Source organism: Polypterus senegalus, chromosome 11 (assembly GCF_016835505.1).
Source record: "Polypterus senegalus isolate Bchr_013 chromosome 11, ASM1683550v1, whole genome shotgun sequence".
Classification (NCBI taxonomy): Eukaryota; Metazoa; Chordata; class Cladistia; order Polypteriformes; family Polypteridae; genus Polypterus; species Polypterus senegalus.
In genome coordinates, this window is record NC_053164.1 from 70,174,186 (window position 1) to 70,198,337 (window position 24,152).

General features: G+C 38.5%; 1 protein-coding gene across 1 annotated transcript; it reads left to right on the forward strand.

Annotated features, from left to right (window-relative positions):
• On the forward strand, positions 1-12,850 carry grcc10 (gene rich cluster, C10 gene). Its single transcript, XM_039768977.1, has 3 exons — positions 1-228; positions 7,983-8,159; positions 11,888-12,850. Exons 1-3 carry the CDS (start codon positions 177-179, stop codon positions 12,025-12,027), a joined length of 369 nt encoding a protein of 122 aa, XP_039624911.1. The 5' UTR covers positions 1-176; the 3' UTR covers positions 12,028-12,850.
• Positions 12,851-24,152: the final 11,302 nt, after the last annotated feature.

The window sequence follows — 24,152 nt, forward strand, 5'->3', positions numbered from 1 at the left end:
GTTGTGGAGATGTAAATAACAACTTCCGCTTGCTGCCATTAATGCCGGGATTTTACGGGTTATTGCTGATGCGCCTCAGGAAATTGTCAACCGTCTAAACATTCGCATATCTTCTATTGGCCCGTTAGGGCGCATGTTCGGTACGGAACGGCGGTGAGGAGAGTGACGAGACCACGATGGCGGCGGCCCAGTCTCAGCCTGGGCTTCTTACTATTGAGCAGACGAAGGGTGAGTGGAGCTGCATTTGCTACAACTTGTTAGTGCCTGTCATGCATTTTGTCCAGAAACGCCCCATATGTAGGAAGACCACACAGTTTTAGTTAATCAGAAGTATGTCTTTACACTTCTGCTTGCATAGTGCAATGAACAGATTAAAAAAATACAATCACACTCGTAGGAGAAGAGAAGCTCTTGTAGTGTCGCACGGCGGTTCGTGTGACTTAGGCGATGCTCACCTAGTTAAATTTAGGCACTGGCTGCTATCTGAAAGTAAACGTCCCAGAAAACGCCTAATGTACAAAGGGAATTTTCTTAGGAAAAAAAAACAACCATTGAACGAATCGTGGAGCACAAACCAGTAAGTTTATGGTGACTTGTTTTTCCGTATCCAAAATCCAGTACTGTACTTGAAATTGACACAATTTGTTCCGCTACTTCTTACTATCAATTTGGACTTCGTTTTAGAGCTGAACGCATATTCAGTCTATCACAAAGCGCCGAAAGTCCTTTTTAATCACAATAGATAAAAAGGGACGTTTCCGTCGCTGACAATAAAATGCTAGCTGCATTGTATTTTGATCTAATAAAGAATATTGTTTCGATTTTAGTTATTTCATAAATAACATAGTATGGTAATTATAAATATTTCATAAATGATAATAACACTCCGTCACCTCCAGATTCGACCTATCAGTTACTGCCCGAAGTCCTTGAGGGGAGTCCGTGGTTTTTCACCGGATAGTTCACTTTGTTTTCTGCAGGTCGTCTAATTCATCTGATTGGCAGAAATTACTGTGGGCGTTCCCTGCAGTGGGTTGGCGCGCCCCGGCTTTAATTGCTTCCCTATCAAATAGCAGAGGTGGACTCACACATTTTGGCATAGAAAAAACGAGGCACAGTGAATAGGCCCAGTCGTTTTAGATGCTGTATGAGCTTTGGAATCCAGTTTAGTTATACAAGCATTATTCTAGCAATTCTTTATTATTGTAAAGAATCCATCAGATTTGTTTAAAGATATTTATCAAGTTCAGTGTGATAATGAGCTGGTGAATATCCTGGCTCACTGGGTGCAAGGCATGAGCTAAGCCAATGCAACTAGTTTGAAGTTCACCTTGTCTGGGCACTATGTCCATTTGCATAGCCAGTTGTAGTCCTTATCCAGGTAGCATGCATCACTGCCTAGACTAAGAAATGATGTCAGAATTGTTTTGGTCTTGTCTACTACACAATACATTTAAAGTTTTTTTTTTTTAAATATTTTTCTGAATGTGATGCTTAAAATATTACTTAGTATTCTCAGAAATACGTTGTGCCAAAGTGCAGAGCTAGAGGCCAGGGGCCCATGTATAAACGGTGTGTACGCATAGAAATGTTACATAAGAACATTTCCACGTTCAAATCACCTTTGTGGTTACCCTTTCTTTTTTAAATCCACATCTCTTACAAGGCTTTATAAATACACCAAAATTAACTGCATATTGTTCATTAGTTTAATGAATCTGATTCTAATTAACCTGTTACAATATAGTGGTCCACATAATGGTCAAACTATCCCAAATGCCATAACTCCTTTAGCGTTGTTACTCTCACTGCACCTTACTCTTCTTTTTTAGCTGCTCCTATAAGGAGTTGCCACATCGGATCATCTTTTTCCATATTACTCTCGCTGCACCACTCGGAGTATTTATATCACTGTATCTGAGTGTGAATCACAACTCTACAGCAGCTGATCGGAAAGAGAATTATCGGTATACAGCATCATGCACACACTGCCTCAGCCATGCTGTCCATTGAACTACTCTCATACGGCAAACGCTTCAGAGCCTTTCCTCACGGTTAAAAAACAGTTTCATCCGAAGGACTCAAAACGCACTCAGTCAGTCCATAAACTGCTCCTTGTAGAACTGTTTGTACTTATAAGTACAATCACCCCACTGTAAACTTGCACTATAGTTATAATATCGCACAACCTGAGCTAGTTTATAAAGCATGTATTTACATATGATGACAATATCATTTTTAAGATGAAATGCAGCAAAATATGTTTATTATATTATACAGATAAAACTTTAACTTCATTTAAATAATCTATATTGTTAATAATTAAATATGTGAGGACACAGTGCTGCAGCGCTAGTGAGCCGCTGACGCTCCGTTTACGAATTGTTCCTGCCTCGCGCTGTATTCTTGCTGGTGCTGATGCGACACTGGAAGGATAGATTAATACAATAATTAAACACGTGATACAAAGATTTTTCAATGTTCCTTAAAAGTTTTGAAGAATCAGCGTTCTAAGCTTACAGATGGCTTAATGTCTATTACAGAGCTGAATGTGTGGAGATTGGGTATTTGGAGAAAGAAAAGTAAGGACAGGAACAGGAAGTTTATGATGTTCTACTTTAATGACAAACTACTTCATTAAAGTGGAAATTTCAAGATTAAAGTTGACATTTTGTGCTCTTTTCCCCACTTTTTGCCTATTTTTTTTTCTCTGTACTCTAATAAGCTTTCATATGACACTCAGACTGTGGGCTACGACTCGCCTTTTCATGGTGACTTTGATATGTGACTTCTTTTTTTATGTCGGGCACTGTGCGACTTTGTGAACTTGAGCTTTCAAGTTTCTCCGACACGCTATTTCACTCGATCAACTTCCTTTTGTTATTTGTGCCACTGTTTAAACCAAGAAATAGTATGTTTTTCCTTGCCTCCACCTGGTATTCGCTGAAATTCTTCTATTTTCCCTCATGCTTTTGCCATTGTCTTTTCACAGAAGGCTGAGCTTAAGGGCTATTTATATTGATTTGCATATTCAAAGAGGCGTAATTCTGGGAGGAGTTGGGCGGGACAAAAGGCACGTGCGTTTCTTTTCACGCTTACCAGGATTTATGGAGCGGAAGAACGTGGTAGTTGGTGTTTGCACAGATTTATGCAGCTGGATTTGTTAGTGTGTAAACACATTTCCGCTTTTGTCCGCACGCCATGTTGTAGTGTGAATTCTATGCAAGGCTTTATGCATGGGGCCCAAGGGAGGTGGTGGACACAATGGCTTCCATTAAAGGATAAGTTTGGTATTTTCAAAGTTAATTGTTCATAGTCATGGTATATTAATTGGCCATTTGAAATTGTGCTCTTAAGTGAAGTGTTTTTTGCATTCATAAGTTATTTACAAACTTGTTTTTGATTGTCTATTGCAGGGGTCTCCAACTCCAGTCCTGTGGCCTCATGCATAAACAGTGCGTACGCACAGAAATGTTGCGTAAGAACGTTTCCACGTTCAAATCATGATGTATAAAACCTACACTTGGCGTAAAGTCACGCACTTTTCCACGGTACCTCATACCTTGTCGTATGCAACTTCTCCGCTCGGTTTTGCAGACTGGCGGCACCCAGCGTCAAAGTGCTGCTGTTCCTGTGTGGTTACTCTTTATTTTCCTGACGCGGCTTTATAAATACACTGAAATTAACCACATATTGTTTATTAGTGTAATGCATCTGATTGTAATTAACTTGTAACAATATAATGATCCAGGGAATAGCCAAAGTATTCCAAATACCATAACTGCTTTAGCGTTGTTACTCTCACTGCACCATCTTCTTCTTCTTTTTTTTTTCAGCTGCTCCCATTAGGGATTGCCACAGCGGATCATCTTTTTCCATATAAATCTCACTGCACCACTCGGAGTATTTATATCACTGTATCTGAGTGGGGAATCATAGCAGCAGCTGATCGGAAAGAGAATTATCGGTATACAGCATCAAGCCCACGCTGTCTCAGCCATGGCAAAATGTTTCAAAGCCTTTCCTGTAAGGACCTCGCGGTTCAGAAACCGTTTCATCCCAAGAACTTTAAACGCACTCAATCAATTGCTCCTTGTAGAACTATCTGTAGTTATAAGTACAATCACCCCACTGTAAACTTGCACCACAGTTATAATATTGCACAACCTGAGCCACTTTATAAAGCGCATATTTACATATGATGACAATATCATTTTTAAGATGAAATGCAGCAAAATATGTTTATTATATTATACAGATAAAACTTTAACTTCATTTAAATAATCTATATTCTTCACTGGGACTGGCGTGAAGGATAGAATAATTAAACATGTACTACGAAGATATTTCAATGTTTCTTAAACGTTTTGAAGAATCTGCGCTCTAAGCTTACAGATGGCTTAACATCTATTACAGAGCTGATTGTGTGGCGATTGGTTACTTGAAGAAAGAAAAGCAAGGACTGCAGGGCAGGACACACCAATATATATTGAGTATAAAATAGAAAGAGAAAATAACGACACAGCTAAAAACGCAGCAGCATATTTTGACAAAAGTTAAATGCTTGTGTCATGAGCACAAGGCAGATGCAGTGTCCACAACGGACGTGGCCATCCACTGTGCATAAGATACCATATTGACATTGGCGGGCCAAGGGGCCACCGATTCTTTCTTTGCCCAGGGCCGCCACAAGCTTAGAGCCGCCCATGAGTACTGCTGCGATAAATAATTTCATCGAAGGTCGCGCACAATCACTACACCATGAAACCCATGTTTAATAACGTGCTTTAACTCCTATAATCATGAAAATATCACGTATACATCTTAGTATTTTAGTTACAGGGAGCTGTAATATCACGAATGTAATGGATTCTGTGTCTAGTCGGAGGAAGAGAGCCGGTTTAAGAAGCAAGTAGTGATTCACACACACAGAGCACATAGAAGATCACTTTTTTTTCCTTTGTACTCTAATAAGCTTTCATATGACACTGAGATGGTGGGCTACGACTTTCATATCTGACAACTTCTTTTTTACTTCGGGCACTGTGCGACTTTGTGAACGTGAGCTTTCAAGTTTCTCCAAAATGCTATGTTACTCGATCAACATTTTTTTTGTTGATTATACCACCGTTTAAACAAACAAATAGTATGTTTTTCCTTTGCCTCCACTTGGTATTCGCTGAAATTCTATTTTCCCCCGTTCTTTTCCCATTGTCTTTTCACAGAGGGCTGAGCTTAAGGGCGATTTATATTGATTTGCATATTCAAAGAGGCGTAATTCTGGGGGCGGGACAGAAGGCGCGTGCAGGAGCGTTACTTTTCAAGCTGACCGGGATTTATGGAACGGAGGAACACGGAAGTTGGAGTACGCACTGATTCCTGCATCTGGATTTTTCTGTGCGTAAGCACATTTCGGCTTTTGTGCTTATGTCATGTTATAGTGCAAATTCTACGCATGGCGTTCTGCATGAGGCCCCTGGAGAGCTACTGTGGCTGCAGGTTTTCATTCTAACTCTTTTCTTAATTAGTGACAAGTTTTTGCTTCTAATTAACTATTTCCCTATATTTTAATTGGCTTTTCTTGAGACTCTGACTGCTGAATTGATTCTTTTTTCATTAAACAGCACCTAAACATAAATTTGATGTGAAGTGAGCCAACAGATGACCAACTAAATTGGGGCCTCAAACTCCAACCAACTTCACTTCATTCAGTTTCTTAATTTGAAGCCAATTTTCATTGTTAATTAACCCCGTTATTTAATTCCATAGTGCTCATTCTGCCATGGCAGACATTTCCAAAACTGTTGATTTTCTTTTTTTATGAGCGCTGTCAAAATGTTTTGTGGACCTGAAAAGATCAACATTACTGGGGATTTCACCTTTCTTTATTTTCAGTTATTGTGTGATGGACGCAGGTTGTTGTTTATGTGTTGGTTCATTTTGTGTCTTTATATTGTTTGATTGCTAATTAAGGAAAAAAGATATAATTAAGTGGCCTGAGTCTTAAATTGTGCATCTATTGAAATCAAGGCAAAGAGTTAATTAGCAGCAAAATCTGGTCACTAATTAAGAAAAGGGTTAGAATGAAAACCTGCAGCCACAGTAGCCCTCCAGGACTGGAGTTGGAGACCAATGGTCTATTGTGTGCTGACTTACCAGTATGAGAAAACCCTTACATACGATACTGATTGACTCATCTTGATGTCTAGTTATATAAGACATAGAGCATTGTGGGATTCCCTCCTATTATTGCCCCTGTAGGCCTGAAAAAACTCAGATTTTTTATTTTTTTTTTTTTAGGAAATTTTTGGACCATATTTTGTTTAGGAAATTATATCCTTATGATAAAATGTTAAACAATAGAAGTCTTCAGCAAAAATGATCAGAAGGAGGTTGGGGATCATCTCTTAATGGGGGTCAGAGTTATTCCTTTTCTCATAACTTTGAAAACAGTATGAGGATCAGTAATTTATGCTGTGACTCAGGCTGCTTGTACTTTACAGTCTGAAACTGTATACGATAAAACACACTGCCTGCAATGCAGTATAAAGATGAAGCATCTTTGAATCTTAAGACTTAAAAAGGTTGCATTAGAGCTCAAAGAAAATTAATTAATGTAAGAGATTTGAGATATTTAGTTGAAATATAGTTTACATATTCATAGCTTAGGTGACGCCGTAGTGCACAATAATTAGGACTGCCACTTTACAGATCCAGCATTAATTGCTAAAGTCCAGCACCTTATTATCTACATGGAGTTTTAAATGTTCTCTATGTGTTTCTGTGCTGCTCTTCTGGGTACCTTAGTTATCCTCCTATGTTCCTAAAGCCATGTAGGTTGGGTTAAGTGGTCCCAGTACAATGTGATTATGTGTGTAAGTGAAGCCTGCAATAAACTGGTGCCCTGACCATGCCCCTTTCCTGTATTCTGTCCTGTGTCACCAGGATACGCTGTTGCATCCTGCTCCTCTGAACTGGATTAAGTGGGTTTAAGAATGACTAGGATTATTGTTAGTTTACACATTTCCTTTGAGATTAACCTGAACTATTGCTAAAACCAAAGGACATTTCTAAAAGACCATAGGAGAAATTAAAGGTGAATTGTGTTATCATAGGGAAAAGCATCTTACAAAGTCCTTATTTTTACTGCTGAACTGTCTTCATTTTCAGAGTTAGGTGGCTACCTTAGCTATAGGAATATCTATCACTGATTTTCTTGAAAGTTATCCTAGAGCATTCTTTCTTGTTTGTTTCTGTGTGTCGCTGAATTTACTTTCAGATTCAGGTTTAAAGGTAGTGAACAACTCAAATATTTTAACAAATGATGATTGAATGTCTCAATGAAGCTACAAAATGGCAGTAGTTGGTTCGTCAAATGAAAAAAGGACCAAAACTGAATATGAAGTCACAAATGATCTGAGTCAATTTCTGGATTTTTTTATTTTTATTTTAGTACACGACCATACTTAAGCCTGTTTATAGCCTCTAGTTTTACAAAGTTTAGTCCAAAGCTTAGATTAAACAAAGGGCATCACATCTATGACTCCTGTTGAACATTCAAATTTTGCAGATCCATACTCCAGTCAAGAGCAACTGCAACTGGTAACTAACATCCTATGCGCATGAACTTAACAAAATATACACAATGAAAAACTATAATAATTCATAAGAAATAAATCGGGTATGTATAAAATAGCAATTTTAAAAATACATTGAATATTCTTGCAACAAGCAAGAAAGGTTGCTTATCAGATAAATATGTGAGGGAAATTTGCTCATTAAAAGTTACAATTTGCAGGAATTACTTTGTACGACATACCTGCAATCATGAGGAAAATTTCAAGCTCTGAAGATGTATTTTAATATTCTCACATTTAGTTTTTTAGTATCTCTTGTGCAACATTGGAGCACAAACAACTAGGTTTACATTTATGTGTACCTTTTGTTTTTTTCTTTTCATATCTTTTCTCTTCTTTTTCTAGTTGTTCTGGCAGAAGTGATCAAGGCCTTCGGCTCCCCAGAGAATTCTGCCCGTCTGCAGGAGGCACGGGAAAATGCCTGTAATGACATGGGGAAGATGTTGCAGTTTGTTTTGCCAGTGGCCACCCAGATACAGCAGGATGTTATCAAGTCGTATGGCTTCAGCAACGAAGGGGAAGGTATATGGATATCTGCTACATAATGTACATAATATATCATTTTTTGGAGGAAAGCTCATTCTGTAGCTGTTCTTTCCATGATGGTTTTTCAGCCATCTATTTTTTTGGAAATGTGGTTTTCCTTATCAATTAATTTCTTTCTCCATTGGAAAGGTACATAAATGATTAAAATTTTAAATGTGCCAAAAATGCTGATGGCAGTCAATAAACTGTGTGAAACTGCTGTGAAAGGCAGTAGATGTCTTCATAGGTTTACAGTTTAAACACTACATTAACCCGGGGTGACACAGTCATGCAGTTATCAACACTTCTCCCTTAGAACTCAAGGGATGTGGGTTTGCTTCTTGCCCAGGCTTGTGTGGAGTTTGCAAGTTTTCCCAGCACTCCAGTGTTTTTTTTATTTTGAAAGCCATTTCCCAAGGATCATTAGTTGGAAATTGTTGTCTGGTACGAACGTGTGTGGGTGTGTGCCCGGCCTTCACTGGTTGCGTCCTGTCTTTTGCATGATACATACTTTTGGATCCTATAATGCTTAAAATAATTCCAGGAAGTGAAAAAGTGGTCATTTTAACCAGAGTATAATATTAGTGCTTATTGTGTGCTCAATGAATTGCCAGTAGCTTCCTCTTTTTCAATTCAGTTCATTTGGATGTTGTTTTCTTAATGAATTCCAGTAACAACAACAAAATAAACCATTTTAGTCATAAGCCTGCCATGCCATTTCAGCGCATTATGTTGGGGTGCAGAGAAATGTTGCTGATGCTGAATGGAATATAACAAATTCCAGATGCTAAGTGTATCATTGACAATGACACATTCACTCCTATTCCAAAGGTCGTATTCCAAAATTGGGAAGGTTAACTTAATCAAAATGGTAATAGTATCAAGAAGAGATATAGCAGCTATTGAAAATAAGCAAAGGTAACATTCTCAAACTTACTTTATCCGGCTCAGCCTAATAAGGATGTATAGACGATCCTAGCAGGAAAGCCGTGGGTGGTCTGCCAGTCCACTATGGAAGCCACTCATCTAGTGGCAGTTTAGACTGGCCAGTTAACCTAACACACCTGAATTTGGAGATGTGTGTGGAAAACCCACTCCAATATGGGGGGCCTATAAAAACTTCACACACTTAGAGACCAGGTGCAGGATTTGAACGCAAAACGCTGAATTTGCATGGCAGCAATGGAAAACCGGATCTGCAACTCATCTTGGCGAATTTCTCTCCTTTTGCAATAAACTTTGTGGTTTCCTTTAACTTCTGTTGTAAATACAGCATGCACCACTTTCATTTTAAGAATCAACTTTTTCAAGTATGTTTTCTTTCAGGATTTAGACCAATAAGGTATCATTTTAAATTGGCAAAATGTCTGACTACAAAAACAAGAATACAGTTAGCATTATCTCCAAACTGTATTTGTTCAAGCCTGAATATAATGGTGAAAAGATCCAACAGTTCCAAGAGGAAAGAATAGAGGAGGGCAAAACTGGAGAGACAAAAAAAAAAAAACATGCAATTGGAAGGAACGGGTGATGCAATGGACAAGTGGCAATTGGTGGAACATGTGGAAAATAGGAAGTTATGGCCAATCTGCAAAAGTGCTTTTATTGAAGACTGTGGGACTTGCTGCCTCTACTGCTAGAAAACGTAGATGTGTGTCAGTGGGATGCAGTGTTGAATGCTTACTTTGATGTGTGATAGATAAGAGTTTCTGTTTGGAGATTATTATTTACACAGACAACAACCAGGCACACCATTCAAACCCATGGCGCAAGATCTGTGAAACAGCAGCAGTACTGATTACTCTGCCTTGATGCCCTACATAACAGTTACTCATCTATACAGTATTCATTTTGCTAGTGAAAGACATTGCCATTGTTATTTTTTTATGGCTGTCCATTTCAGCCCGCTTCAGTTGCTACTGCAGTGAAATGCCTCGCAATATGTTTGGAACTGCACTTGGCTTCAGTAATGGACAATCAGGAACATGAAAATGCTATGAGCCATAACTTTAATGTATGGTAGTTACCATAGGAAGCCAAAGAAAACTGTCAACACTTTTTTTCTCAAATTATATTTGCATCCTAGATATGTGCATTTTCGAGCCATTTTCTTAAAAGACTTGTCTTTGGTTTTGTGCTGATCAGCTTCCTTATTTATGTCTAAACTCCACCTGCGATGGCAGTTGTGAGCAGACACTTGATCAAGAAGTGTAATCTTAACTCCAGGAAAATAGTTGGAATCAGTGATTTGTGTGTGTGTGTGCGTGCGTGCCCAGTGGTGGGCTGGCGCCCTACCCAGGGTTTGTTTCCTGCCTTGCGTCCTGTGTTGGCTTGGATTGGCTCCAGCAGAATGAATGAATGGATGGATGGAATCAGTGATTAAACAATTGTAAAATGTCTAGTTTTAAAATCTAGTTTCCTTTCGTTTTCTTATTTCAAAGCCTTTGCTGCTTCAAAGTATTTGGTGAGATTAGCCCTTTTTTTCATGTTTGGAAAGTGCAAAAACAGACCACGTATTTTTAAAGTTCTATATTAAAAAAATCGGGAGTGTGTTCCCCTCGACTTTATTGTATACTGAGATAGAAGAAAAGGTCATCAGAACCACTTCCAGTTCCACAGTATTTCTCAAATATCATATGTCTTTGTTTCTCATCATAACTAATTGATAATATTGATACTCAGTCATTTATCTCTATTTATAATCAAATTTTATATTAAAATGATATTTTAGCACTTAGGGAGGTCAAAAACGGTGGTGGAATTTTTTCATGATTACATATGCATTACCTTGATCACATGTAAAGTAAAAAAACATGGAAAAAGTGTTAGTATTATATAATATTTGTTGCAATAAATTGCTATAGGTAAAACATACATTTAATTATAATGATGGCTGGAAAAAATAAAGTCATAAAAATACATTTATTTCCGGGAACACAACCAGGACATTATTGTTCCCATTATATCTTATATTTACATGGCATGTTCACTGTATACACGTTCTTGTTAAACTGATGATGTATAAATTCAAATTTATAATTATTGAAAGAATATGTGTTATATTAAATAGTTTTTAATATTGTGTACTCATTTATATTTCCATGATATAAAAAATGTGGATGTTTATTTAAATAAAACACTACTTCTATTTCAGTCATTTTTCTCAAATTTCTTATCTGTTTGCTTTTTTTCATTATAAATACCTGTACAAAACTTGAATCATCTATCTGTAATTCTAACCATAGTTTACTTAAATTCGGGAAAGTATTCAGTTAAAGTACCACTTCTGGTTTGCCGGGTTGGCCTAAAGTTTGCTACGATTCTTTATTTTTTATATAAAGCCGGTGTACAAAATCGCATTGACCTCGGTCAAAGTGTTTTCGAGTTATTTACACACAGACATAATTTCAAAAATGGACTCGAGAAGGTCTAAAACATGAAGATTCATCAATATCTCGAGGTCGAATTTTTACTATGTGTATGAGAAAGTAAAAAGGAATGCAATTTAATGTGCAAATTAATATATACTATGAATGTGAAGAAATAACTTGAAAAATACCAAACTTGTTCTTTATGTCTTTAGATTTAAGAGGTTCTGTTTTGCCATGTTATTTATAGAATTAACATCCACTAGCAGTACTATATTTATGAATTTAAAGAGAGTCATATATGCTGGATGGCTGATCTTCTTTTCCATTTTCATGATTTATTCATTTTTTTTGTAGGTGTTTTGAAATTTGCTCGGCTAGTGAAAATGTATGAGTCACAGGACCCGGAGATTGCCGCAATGTCTCTCAAACTGAAATCTCTGTTTCTACCACCAATGACTTCACCACCACTAAGTGGCACTGTTGCTGCAACCTAGAGACTGAAACTACAATCTTGAACCTCTTGCCTGACCACTAACACAACCTTCATCCTCAAAATGTATTTCAATTCCATAATATTACAAGGCACTTCACAAGCATGATGGTTGTGTAGTAAGACTCGAAAATGGGGATCTGCTTCTGCACCTTCTCCTTCTTATGAGATATTGTGGGTTATAAACTGAAGTAATGGAGAAAAACAAGCATTTGCCCTTGAGCTATAACCCTGGAAGCCCTTTTGCATTTCTTCACTGCCAACTGTACAGACTAGAAAAAATGTGTTTGCTTACAAGTCCATTACAGTGTGTCAACAAACTGCTGTGGAAAATTAGTTTCAAATCTGTTATTGGGGTCTGCCTTTTTGTGGATGGTTTCAGTAAGAGGTGGAACTTGCTTACTTTTGGAAAGCTTTCTTAATGATTAATTTGTCCGATATTTGATTGTCTTTCAAGGATGAGCTTATAGTATATCTGTTGGTCACCCAGAAGCCTTTGATGGAGTAATGCCTAGGCCTAAATTCATTTCAGGCTGGAAAGTCTGCTGTATTCTGTTTTTATGATATTTTGATATTCATATATATTTCCGTTTAGTTCCACACTGGGGTAAATGGGTAAATTGCCCTCTTGCAGGTGTGTTTTTGTCTTTCCTATTATGAATTGGCTTTAAATCCGTTGGTTAGCTTATTCCTTCAACCTTTCAATGGCAATTGATGTTTTACTGAATGGTTTGAAAGAAGTGAGAATGGTTACTGTACACAAAGGAGATTTGGTGGATGTACACTGGCATATTAATATAGAGATTATATTTGCTTCCTCACTTCTCCAGGGACTCAAATTCATTTCACATTCCAGTCACTATTTGCACATTGTCCTTTTGTTCATGAGTTTGATTTTTTTTTTGTGTTATTGAGGTTTCCCTGGAGTGTGTGATCTCCACCATCACACAACCTTTCCAGTTTCGTTAACTAGCTAATGTAAATTAGTCTGGTATGTGTGAATGCACCCAGCCATGACCTAAACCTATTGAGATAAACGTTGAATCCCTAGAGTTCTGTGACAAACATAGCAGGTTCAGAAAATTAAATGGATGGGCTTTTGAGTGTAGTCATGGTTCTGCTAGGTACTTTATAGCATAAACCTTGAATGCATATGCGCTAGAGCAGGGGTCCTCAATCCCAGTCCTGGAGAGCCGCAGTGGCTGCAGTTTTTTGTTCTGACCTGGTTGCTTAATTAGAAAGCAATTCTTGCCAATAAAGCACTAACAAGCTATGAAATTAAATTAACTCTGCTATGTCAGGTCATTCTGATATCCTAGATTTTCTTTCCCTTTCTATCATGCAAATGATTTGAAGGCTAAAATGGACGAGTAATTCTCAGTCCTTCACTTTTTTCTCTTCATTTTTCTTCCAAGTATTTGATTAAACCCAATAGTGCAGATAAATACACACAGGTGTAAATGTAAATAAGCTAAATGGAGAAATGCTGCTCTCTCTTGTCATTTGCATGTTATTGATAATAAGGAGCAATTAAAATAGCCGTTTAAGACAAAATTAAGCAATAAGGGTTCAAAATCACTAAAGTGAAGCAGAAGTGTTACTTTAGCAATAAGTGCTTTTTATTAAGCAACTGGGTTGGAGCAAAAACCTGCAGCCACTGCGGCTCTCCAGGACCGTGATTGAGGACCCCTGCGATAGAGTACTGTTTTTATTTGACCTATCTATCCATTCATTAGCTAAACTTCCTTAAGCCTGTTTTAGGGTCACAAGAAGTTTGGCCCTGTTCCCTTTCTATTCAAATTCATTTCAAACTAGTGGATATGACTACATATGTGGCTGTCCTGTCCTGCCCTACTCCCCCTAAGCATGAACACACAAAATAGCAGGATCACTCAATAGTGATGAAATGGTGCCAGGATGTAAGTATTCAGTTGATCTACAGTGTTTTAACTTCTCAACTACCTGAATGTTCTTTCATGACATTTTATGTGAAGAAACTTTAGTTATTCCATACAATAACAAACATGAATGTGTTTGGCAGGAGGATTTATATATTGGGAGTTTATGGAGTGTTGGGCATCTCTGTTTTTTTTAAATATCAGAAAAAGCTTCTAATTCCTTGAAAGAATGTATGTGCAGGCTGGTATATCAAATTAAAAATGGATTTCATAATCACTTTAATGTTTCTCAATTGACGGTGAAAATAAAGACCCAAATATTTCCCATGTTTGCTGATGTGACCATTGCTGTTACTTAAATGGCCACATTATCAGTCAGACTGGGTACCGGACTATGACTAATTGATAATTACATTAATTGTAAGTGAAATGTGGGCCAGACTGTCCTAGGTGAAGGTCATTTTATTGACACGTCATTTATTGAGAGACAGAGCAGTAGGCTGAGCTAGGAGCTGACACAGCACAGAAATGTTGTTTTGCATGTTAAATGTCAGTCTGCCCAATATTTTTCTCTCCTTTTGGGAACCCTTTTTCCAGTTTATGCTGAGCTGGTGAAACATCAGTATGTTTCATTAAAGAAAGACTGCTTTATGTCCACCTGGAGACACATCATCGCCTTGGCAGCTTATCCTTGTCTGTTTATAATGAGTCGTTTTCTTTTTGCTTGGGCGAAATATTTTCTCTTCAGAAAGCAAAGATGTGAGCTTTTGGTGAAAAGCTTTTGGGTTGTCTAGTGATGCTCTTTTTAATTGTGTTTGAAGAGCAACAGCAGATTTGGGTATTGATTACTTCCAGCTGTGTTCTCTTGCATGTGAAATTAAACGAGAAACATCCTGTCAGTGATGAGTAAAAAATGTGAAGTTAAGGATGATGTCAAGTATCCAGTAGCCGTTTTGCATTTCAATGGCTGTTCAGTGAGCTGGCCAGGCCCTCTGTGCTTTGGGATAATGAACAGTTTTCAAATCCGTAAAAAACAAACAGGAAAGAAAAGAACGCAAGCCTACAAAAGGTAGATGGATGGGGGTGCAGGATTTTGATCAATTGTGTTTCATTTGAGGTGTTAAAAAAAAAAACTAAAAAAAACTAAACGTGCATTACTGTGAATACTGTACTATGAACAAGAACCATTAGGCATCCATTATGACCCCTTAGTGGCATCTTGAATACTGTTGCTGTAAACTTGAGAGCACATTAATAACAGAAGAAACACAAACTCGTTATAGCCAGCAACCTTGATGAGTAAAACTAATAATTATCCTCTCAGCAGCAACAAAGAAAAGGGTGCAAAATGTGTTCTACTGCTTTTGCTGTAAATGTAATTGTATTTCCCCTTTTGCCACCCTAAATGCTTATTCCACATAATTATTTTTTTTTCTGAACTCCCTTCTTTCATTCCAGGGCTGCCAAGAGCAGGAGTATGTCCAGGCCGCATCGTGCAAATACGTAGGAATTATCTGATGACCAGAACATTCCTGGCTGTCATTCTCTTTCTCTGTACGCTTAGCATTTGTCTTTCGACGGCATCTTTTCACGTTAAAACTGATTAAGTCAGTGTTTGTGTTGCAATCACTTAGTACGCTTTCTTTAATTTTTTACTTAAGTCTTCAATCTGCCTCAAGAATGATTTAAGATATGAAGAAGTAGGGGAAGTGACCGCGAAGGTGGGAGGGATGATGACAGCACACGTATGCATGCGCCGCACGGCCACCTTGCTGCCGAGAGGTGATTCTACAATAAAATAAAAAGAGGAATAACCTTGGAGGTCAAGCAAAACCCGAAAAGCGGATAGTGGACATCTAAATTTCAGCTCAATAGGTCAAACGGTTTGCAAGATACAGGTCATTTAAAATACTGGACAGACAAACAGACAGCCACTGTAGCATATTATTTAAGGTCAGTTAATTGCAGTGCACACTTTCAAACTTGCATCAGAATAATTTAGAGATGCTGGTCACTATAAACGAGTGAAAAGAAGAAAAACCAAGGTGAGGCCTCCATCACACATGCATTTTTGGTGATCTGGTCATAGTGATCTGGTTGAATAGTACTTGACCACATTAAAATAAAGTGCAAAAGGACTTGTGATCAAAGACAACATTCCGAGTTGGTCACAAATAGATATTTAACACCAGCTTTAATTCAAACTAACTTTCTCACTGGGTACAATATCTATATACATTGATGCGATTTGTCTTTTCACAGAAGGCGTCAGACACCTTTTAACACCATCAGGGTAAAATCCTGATACAAAGAACTTGTTAATGATAAGTCCAAAGGGGGTCTCGGTTAAAATTCTTAATTGTCCTGATGGCAGTTTGTTAGCCAGCCTGTCATCAGTCCTCTTTCTCTCCAGTTATATATATATGAGACTACGTTCATTGAAAATTAAAGTCGTTAGTTTTGCTCCACTTTCCATGTCCGTGTCTCTTACTGTGTTAAGAAATTTTCATTTGAGTTGAGCAACATTATAATTGCTCAACATTTTTTCTGGTGCAAATTATTCTTTAATGTCCCTCAACTGGGAATCGAGGCCCAGGATGGCTGAATCCTTGTTTTGGAGGAGCTCTATAGCTGTAAATTTTCATTCTAATCCGTTCCTACTTTTAAAGTTAAACATGTTGTTATTTCACTTTGTATACTTAAGTTATTTTAATCCAAAATTCATCTCAAGGTTTATATATTGTAGATGCCACATGGGCTGGACTGGCATTGCAGCCAGAAGAGGGGGTGGTTCCTTACCCAGACAGTAGGCTCCTAGTAGGCAGACAGGCATTGCAGCTAGTGAGGAGAAGGGGATCAGAGCTGGAAGGAAGGGCCAGAAGGGATGGACAGGCAAGATGTTGCTGGGGGCTTTTTAATCCCTCCAGACATTAGATGGCAGCAGCCTTCCATGAAGGCACCCATTCGGGCTCCAAAAGGAAATGCTGGGAGATGTAGTCCGGTGATACAGCCTTGCTGGGGATTATGGGTGCCGCAAGGGGGCTCTGTAGGAAGTTGTGCTCCCCAAATTATGGGATCTTCCATGTGACCCAGAAGTACTTCCATCAGGCAATCGCCCTGGCACCACAAGTACCCCTGGGTCTGTAATAAAAGGGAGCGCACTCCCTTATCTAGGCGAGTCGAAGCTGGGAGGTAGAGAGGCAACACTCAACTGGAGGGGGGCAGTGGAGAGAGAAAACTTGTTTATTTGTGCTTGTGCAACTTTGTGGAGGAATTCTATAATAAACCTTTCATTATTTGAACCCAGGACTTGGTGTGATCGTGTTTAGGGGTTTGGGGTTCACTAACGCCGCTGGGTTCTATCACAATATTAATAAGAATTTATAACAAGCATGACTATGTATTTTTCTCTTATTGATGTTTAAAAGCCTTGCTTATTTGTCTGCAACTTGCTAATCAATAGCCGCTCCACACAAACCTTTTATTTTCATCTGTATCTAATGGTTTTCATTTGAATACCATTAAGATAGTAAACTACAGAAAAATCAAATTGCACCTAAGATTAAAAAGATCCCACTGTATCTAAATTGAGAAAAATCCAAAGTGCATTCTTGTGTTTTTCTGCCTACAGAATGTGTGCCAAAAAGTTCAGGTTCTTAAACAGGATGGTTAATCAGAAGCAGTAATCATTCATTTCTAACTAGTGCTGAAGAGAACAAGCCACTTCCATATTGTGTCAGCTTTTGTTATCATCAGCTACCATCCTTCACAGTGCAAAAACATTTCAAAAGAATTAAGATGGCAAAATCAAGAAAACATCCTGCTTGTAAAGTGAGCAAACTCTGGTGTGAATGACTGATTGGATATGATAAAGGTGTAACCAGTAAAATGGCTGCAGGTTTAAACAGAATACAAGTGCAGTTAATACAGAATGATCTGCCTTGAAAACCTGCGAGCAATGAGGCCTTCAGGTAGCAGGATTTAGGCTTACTCGCAATGTCATTGTGTAAAAACAGCACCCAAGAAGAATCTGCTCGACTCTGATGATTTACATTTTTATTTTCTTTAGCACATTTCATAGCAGGGCGGTGCAGTGGGTAGCGCTGCTGCCTCGCGGTAAAGAGACCTGGGTTCGCTTCCCGGGTCCTCCCTGCTTGGAGTTTGCATGTTCTACGTGGGTTTCTTCCTACAGTCCAAAGACATGCGGGTTAGGTGCATTGGCGACCTTAAATTGTCCCTAGTGTGTGTGTGTGTGTGTGCACCCTACGGTGAGCTGGCGCCCTGCCCGGCTTTGTTTCTGATTTGTGCCCTGTGATGGCTGGGATTGGCTCCAGCAGACCCTGTAGTTAGGATATAGCAGGTTGGATAATGGATGGATGGACATTTCATAGCTTACTCGTTTGTTTTAGTCTTTTGGCTAATCTTTTCTGGCCACCGCCTGTGCTTCATAGCGTATCTGATCAGTTACAATGGTAGCTGTTGCTTTCATTGTGACATCAACTGAGCAGGCCATCATTCAAAAAGTAAAACCAAACCAAACATTTTATTTCTGGAAGGGCTATGGTGTAAAAGTTGTCAAAAGATATTGCCAGACTTTGGAAGACATGTCGGGTCATCCTCTGGGCCACTCGTACGTTAAATGAAAGTAATATAGTAACATAACATTCTCAGACGCACTCCAGTTTAGGGCTGTGGGGGACCGGAGTTAATCCTGATGTTGTCGGGGGCAAGGCAAGGACCACCTTGGGGATGGCGTACCAGTTCATTGCAGGAGCAACTCATGCACAATTACCCATTTTTCTAATCTGTGGGTTGAAAACTGGGGTACCCAATGTCTGTGCTAACAGAACTTGCAAAATCCACCAGCAAAGTGTCCAGATACGGGATTTGAATGCAGAGCAGTGCATCTGTGAATCATCTGTTCTAACCAGTGTGCCATCTGTTGTGGAAAAAACCATCCTCCATAGTCAAATAAATCATTCTAGGAGACCAGATGAAAACGCAGAACGATGCTTTATTTGCATATGCATATGTCTCAGTCCATTGAATGACCAAGCAATAAAACAATTCATTCCCTTTTACACTTTTCTATTACCATTACCTTATGTAATGCATTGCGTCATCTGACTCTTAACATGCAGAATCCTATCATTCTTAGCTAATTTACTACAGCCACCATTAACTTCGTACACATGTTGATTCTTCCATTATTCAGTTTATAGCGGTGTCCTACAGGTTTTCCCATTGATCTTATCACTGCTTCATAATAGGGGTATTTGGGCTTTCTCGCTTTTTAAGGGGGTGTTCATTACTCATCTTCATTTTTACCTTAGCAACTGTCTTGGTGGCTCCTCTGAGATGAGACAAAAGCATCAAGTGCCCAAGCTTTAAGCTGCATTTACTTAATCCTTTAGTTACCTTCAGTCCTTTTCTTTGATTTTATTTTATTAAAATCAAAAAAACATTCCATACCTGCAAGTCAAGTTTAACAAAACTGGTGTGAATCAAGTCAGCCTCCACCCATGAGAAAGAGAGCAATCAGTCCTTTTCTTTGTGGTTTTAACAATCCGTTGTTACGACTTCATTTAAGTGTATATCATTACATTAGATTGTAAAAATTATCATGTATTGATTGCAAATATTTGATTAAAATTCTATATATATCTTGCTGCTGTAATCTCACAATAATATTGCATTGAGCTTATCAAGAAACTGATAGTCCAAGAACTAATGTTTAAAAAGAGTGAATACATTTTTAGTCCATTTAACTGAAGATTAAAAATTAAAATAACAGCAGTAACAAATGATCGCGTTTATCAGTCTGACAGACTAAAATGGTAAATCCATGTATTTTGAGATAAAAAGCTGCTTTCTTTGTTCTTCATATTTCTCGTATGCTAAACAAAGCCAAAGTATCTTCCTGGTGACACCTAAATTGGATCTGTGCAACTTCCAAGTCAGTTCTCGACAGAATAGCAATATGGTGGTCCTTCTCCATGGACAAAAACAGGTTGTATGGATGAATGGCTTTAGTTAGCTGTTCAACGACTTTTTTGTTCATCTCTTAGGATGGACAAGTTCCAGTATGTAGAAGTATCAAATTCTATTTTAAATTGTATACTTCATTGAAGGTGTGGTACATCTAAGGAATCAAAATGCTAAGGGTGTCTATTAGACCAAATCATTGTTGTATCTGAAGAAAGCAAACACGAAGACATTTCAAAGTAACAATTGTTTTGGAAATGTGAGGAAAGATACGAAAATTCACGAGTTTGGATGATTAAAATCTAAAATAAGGAGGGTTTGAAAGGTGGTCGTGTTCTGCACTCTGTTTTGCAGAGGTGATTATTAGAATTTATTACAGCTAAAACCCACCGAAGTAAAAAGGAAACTTCGAATGGCAACATATCCTCTTAAATGTCCTACAGGTCCCGTGTCCATGAACGGATACTTTGTGTATAGTTTGTCTTGAGAGAGATTTAATGGCAGGTGCGTTACCGAGGGAGGCGGCGAATTTCGTTGCGTGAAAGAGTGACACCCACTGGCCAACAGAAATCTTCAGATCCTGTTTCAGTTAGCTTTTGAAATGTTGGGGTCAGACTGCAAGGTGACATTTGCAGGCACACTTAGAAGACTTTATTTTATTAAGTGTAATAAAAAATTACATATCAGAATAGTTGGACTTGATGGGAATTTGAGAAAATTAAATTGTGAATTTCTCACAGAAAACACAACTTAAGCTGGCAATTTTTAAAGCTTCGGTCCCGCAATCCTGAATTGAATGAACAAACGTAAGCGAGAAATTTTTTTCTTGATACATCCTGCCCATGTTATTTTGAATCTTTTGAGGTTTGAAAGACTAATTACATTCTAGTGCATTACTTGGTACGGCACTGAGCGATCACAAAGATTCATTAGCACCGACCGGGGTACTTCAACGCAGTGGTTAACTCTTGGAATCCTGATTCAGTTCACTCTTTGCATCTTCATTGCGACTTCTTTGGGTGGGTTTCTTTTGCTACTCCTGTTCCCCCCTACATCACAAGCAGAGGTACGCAACCAGTGCCCACCCAATGACAGATCAATACAAAAACGAGTAATCTAATGTTGACATTGAGCCACCCTCCTTATGTCTCCCACCCCATTAACGTCATTGCGGTGTGTTCCGTCAGTTAGCGCCCTTACATTTGGCCGGGGAGAGTGGGAAAGACGAAGGGTGTGTAGTGTTGCGCTGGCATCTCCTCCAGCGTCGGTTCCCGTTTTGCACTTCAGCCTTTTCAAAGGATTTAGATGGTTTTCATCCGTTTTGTTTTCAACCGCCCTCTCTGACATCTATACCCTCTTTTGCTAGCAAGCTTTTTGGCCTCATTATTATGTGACAGAAATATTCAAGCTCCAAATGTATTCTGTTGTTGATTGCGTTTATTTATTTTCTCAAACTGACAGATTTCTACTCATACAGATTGCATGTTCCACCGGATTTTACTTCATTGAGCTGCCATTGATCCGAATTTGTCTGTTAAATTGGAACGGATGGGTCGCTACTGAGGCTATAGATTGCTTTACGATCGGCGAATACCAATGGTCATGCGCAATAACACAAGAGCTTTACTGAGACGCGCGCAGTGCACACGCGATATTTAGGGAATGCACGTGTGTCACAGAATTGTGCTTTGGTGTAACTTTTGGAGCCATCTAATCCAGTCAATTGTCACGGGGTCCTGGAACCTATCCTGACAGCATTGGACACGAAACAATGCATCGTAGAACACACGGACTCTATACTGAATTAAAGATCGACAATTAAATTCAAGATCCACTGTGCTCCTGTTCTTTTGGAAATAGAATGACGCAAAATAAAGGCATGCTATTTAGTTTTTCAATATGCTGAATTTTCAAATGTGTTTAAGGTTAGCTCAATTGGGATTAGCACACAATTATTAAGTACAGTATGTATCAAAGAGCTCTGTCTGTTGCTGGCTATTAACGGGCTATGACTCTGGACATCGGCAATTAGACAAGAACTGAACAGTCTCATAAATTTAATGGCAGACTCCTTTACCTGTCCTGTGGGACTAATGGAAAGTAAAAACAGTCCCTCTCTTGTTGATAACGAACAGATCGTCTGAGTGTTCATTAACGCTGCAGTTCAAAACCTCAACTCTCTTTATTATTGCTTCCTTTCATAACCATATGTGGTTTGTTATTATAAACAGGGCCGGACTCAGGAAGCAGGGGGTCCTCGGCTGGAGCCATTGTTCGGGCCCACCCATAGGTGTTCTGAAGGAACCGCAGAAATACAAAAATATAATGGCAAAAAATTAGCAGTCGTCTAAACCTGAATAGCCAATAGCCAGAACAGCACATTCTGGAAGTTTGCAATAGATGTACCAAGAGCCAGAAAATATTTAGAAAAAGCAAATGAGATGAATGATATGCAAAAAGAGAGAGAGTACAGCATACAATGGCAAAGTTTAGAAGTACAGATGAAATCCATCAGAGAACAGTATCTCATGTCAGAGTTTAATAACAAAGAGTCTGATCCTTCAACTATAGATTGTAAGAAAAAGAGAGAGGAAGGAAAGATATTTAAAAACATTATTCTGGGATATGGTTATTTTCAGAATATCAGGTATTTGCAGATATTACATTAAAACTAAGAACACAGTACAAACAAACACTAATAAAAAATAAAAAAACATCACCAGGTTTAGTTGTTCATCACTTTGCAGACTCTGGGCACTTTTGTTGACCTACCAACTTGTCCTGTTCTTCAGTAGTTATGCAACCAATGCAGTAATTATAGGTGGTTCAGTTGTATTGTTTCATTGTCAAAAAACCTTTACAAACCATGTGACTTGCAAAAAACATTCTGCTCAGTAAAGTATGTAAAGTAAACAACACATCATTATAATAACATTATTATAATAAAAAAATCCTGGGACGAGACGTGACTTTCTCAGAGAGACACTTTCACGTCCCACGAGACAAGACTTTATGCCAAGAGATGTAACCACATCTGGAGCCAGAAATAAAAGACAAAGAGTAGATGACAAAGTAGAACGTCGTAAAAAATTTAAAAACGTTGATGCAATACACATGCAGAGCAGGTTACAGATAATGGAAGTACGAAAATTCGAAAGTCTCAAAAAATGATAGTGAAGATTGCATTAGCGCAAACAAACAGAAATTATTACTTGGTGAAATAATGGAATAGCGAAAAAAGATTGAATATATTGTTTGGATTTAAACTTTAAGTCAGAGACTTGTAGATTGTCTAATTTGTGTTGCCATGAGGGAAAAATAGTGTTTCTTCCCAATGAAGAGGCGTATCCGCAAGAATTAAAAGATATGCTGTTTGGTGAAAATGAAATCCACATACGTGAGCGGCAGAGACGCAAAGTGGCTGGTGCGTAACGCAGGCCCAGGGGTTGGCAAGAGAAGCAAGCAGGAGGCAAAGCCCCCTAGTTTATTTTCCAAAAGGATTTCTCATTACTGTGAGAAGAGATAGTGAGTGAACATAATGCAAGTACCTAAATGTAAGCGTTTCAAATAAAGGTTTAGTTGATCAGTACATTTCAGTGTCAGGCTTTTGAATTATGCCTTGGAAGTGCAAAGTAACTTGGCAGCTTGTTATAACTGACATTAGACTGCATGAGCATCCTGAAATTTGAGGCTGGATGAGCTGCTGCGCTCGTATTATTACAGTTAATTCTGTAAGGGATCGTCTGTATCTGATACATCTGCCTTGTGCCCTAGACATCAGTGACCGTTAGCTTTGAAAGTTGGCAGAAAACTCTTTGTGACATCATGCAAATTGAGAAGTGGCGTCAGAGTTTACCATCTATGCACAATCATCTCCTTTGTATGCTTTGTATACTGCCACTAGAACTAGACTGCCATGAACTGGTCAAAACTGAAGGAATGTCATTATTATAGCGTGACATATCGCTTTTTTCTTCACAGTTTTTCTGTTCCAGTGACTTGTATGCCACAAATGCTGTCCAGCTGTTGCCCTCTGTCACTCTCTGCAGTTCACTCAGGGATGACTGAGCGCATGCAGCTCATTGTGACTTATCTCAGAAATAATAGTAAAGGGGTTAAAGATTAAGAATAAATTAGAGTAAATTAAGGTTAAAGAGGCTGATTTGGCCAGTCTAGCGATCGGTTTTGCCTTGAGAGTTCCTGCAGCGCTCTGTGCCTTCATTTGATGAGCAGCACTATGCAAGAA

Coding starts and splice junctions, on each gene's coding strand:
- grcc10 (XM_039768977.1), top strand. CDS start 177: ATGGCGGCGGCCCAGTCTCAGCCTGGGCTTCTTACTATTGAGCAGACG. Junction 229..7,982: donor TACTATTGAGCAGACGAAGG/GTGAGTGGAGCT, acceptor TTCTTTTTCTAG/TTGTTCTGGCAGAAGTGATC. Junction 8,160..11,887: donor CTTCAGCAACGAAGGGGAAG/GTATATGGATAT, acceptor TTTTTTTTGTAG/GTGTTTTGAAATTTGCTCGG.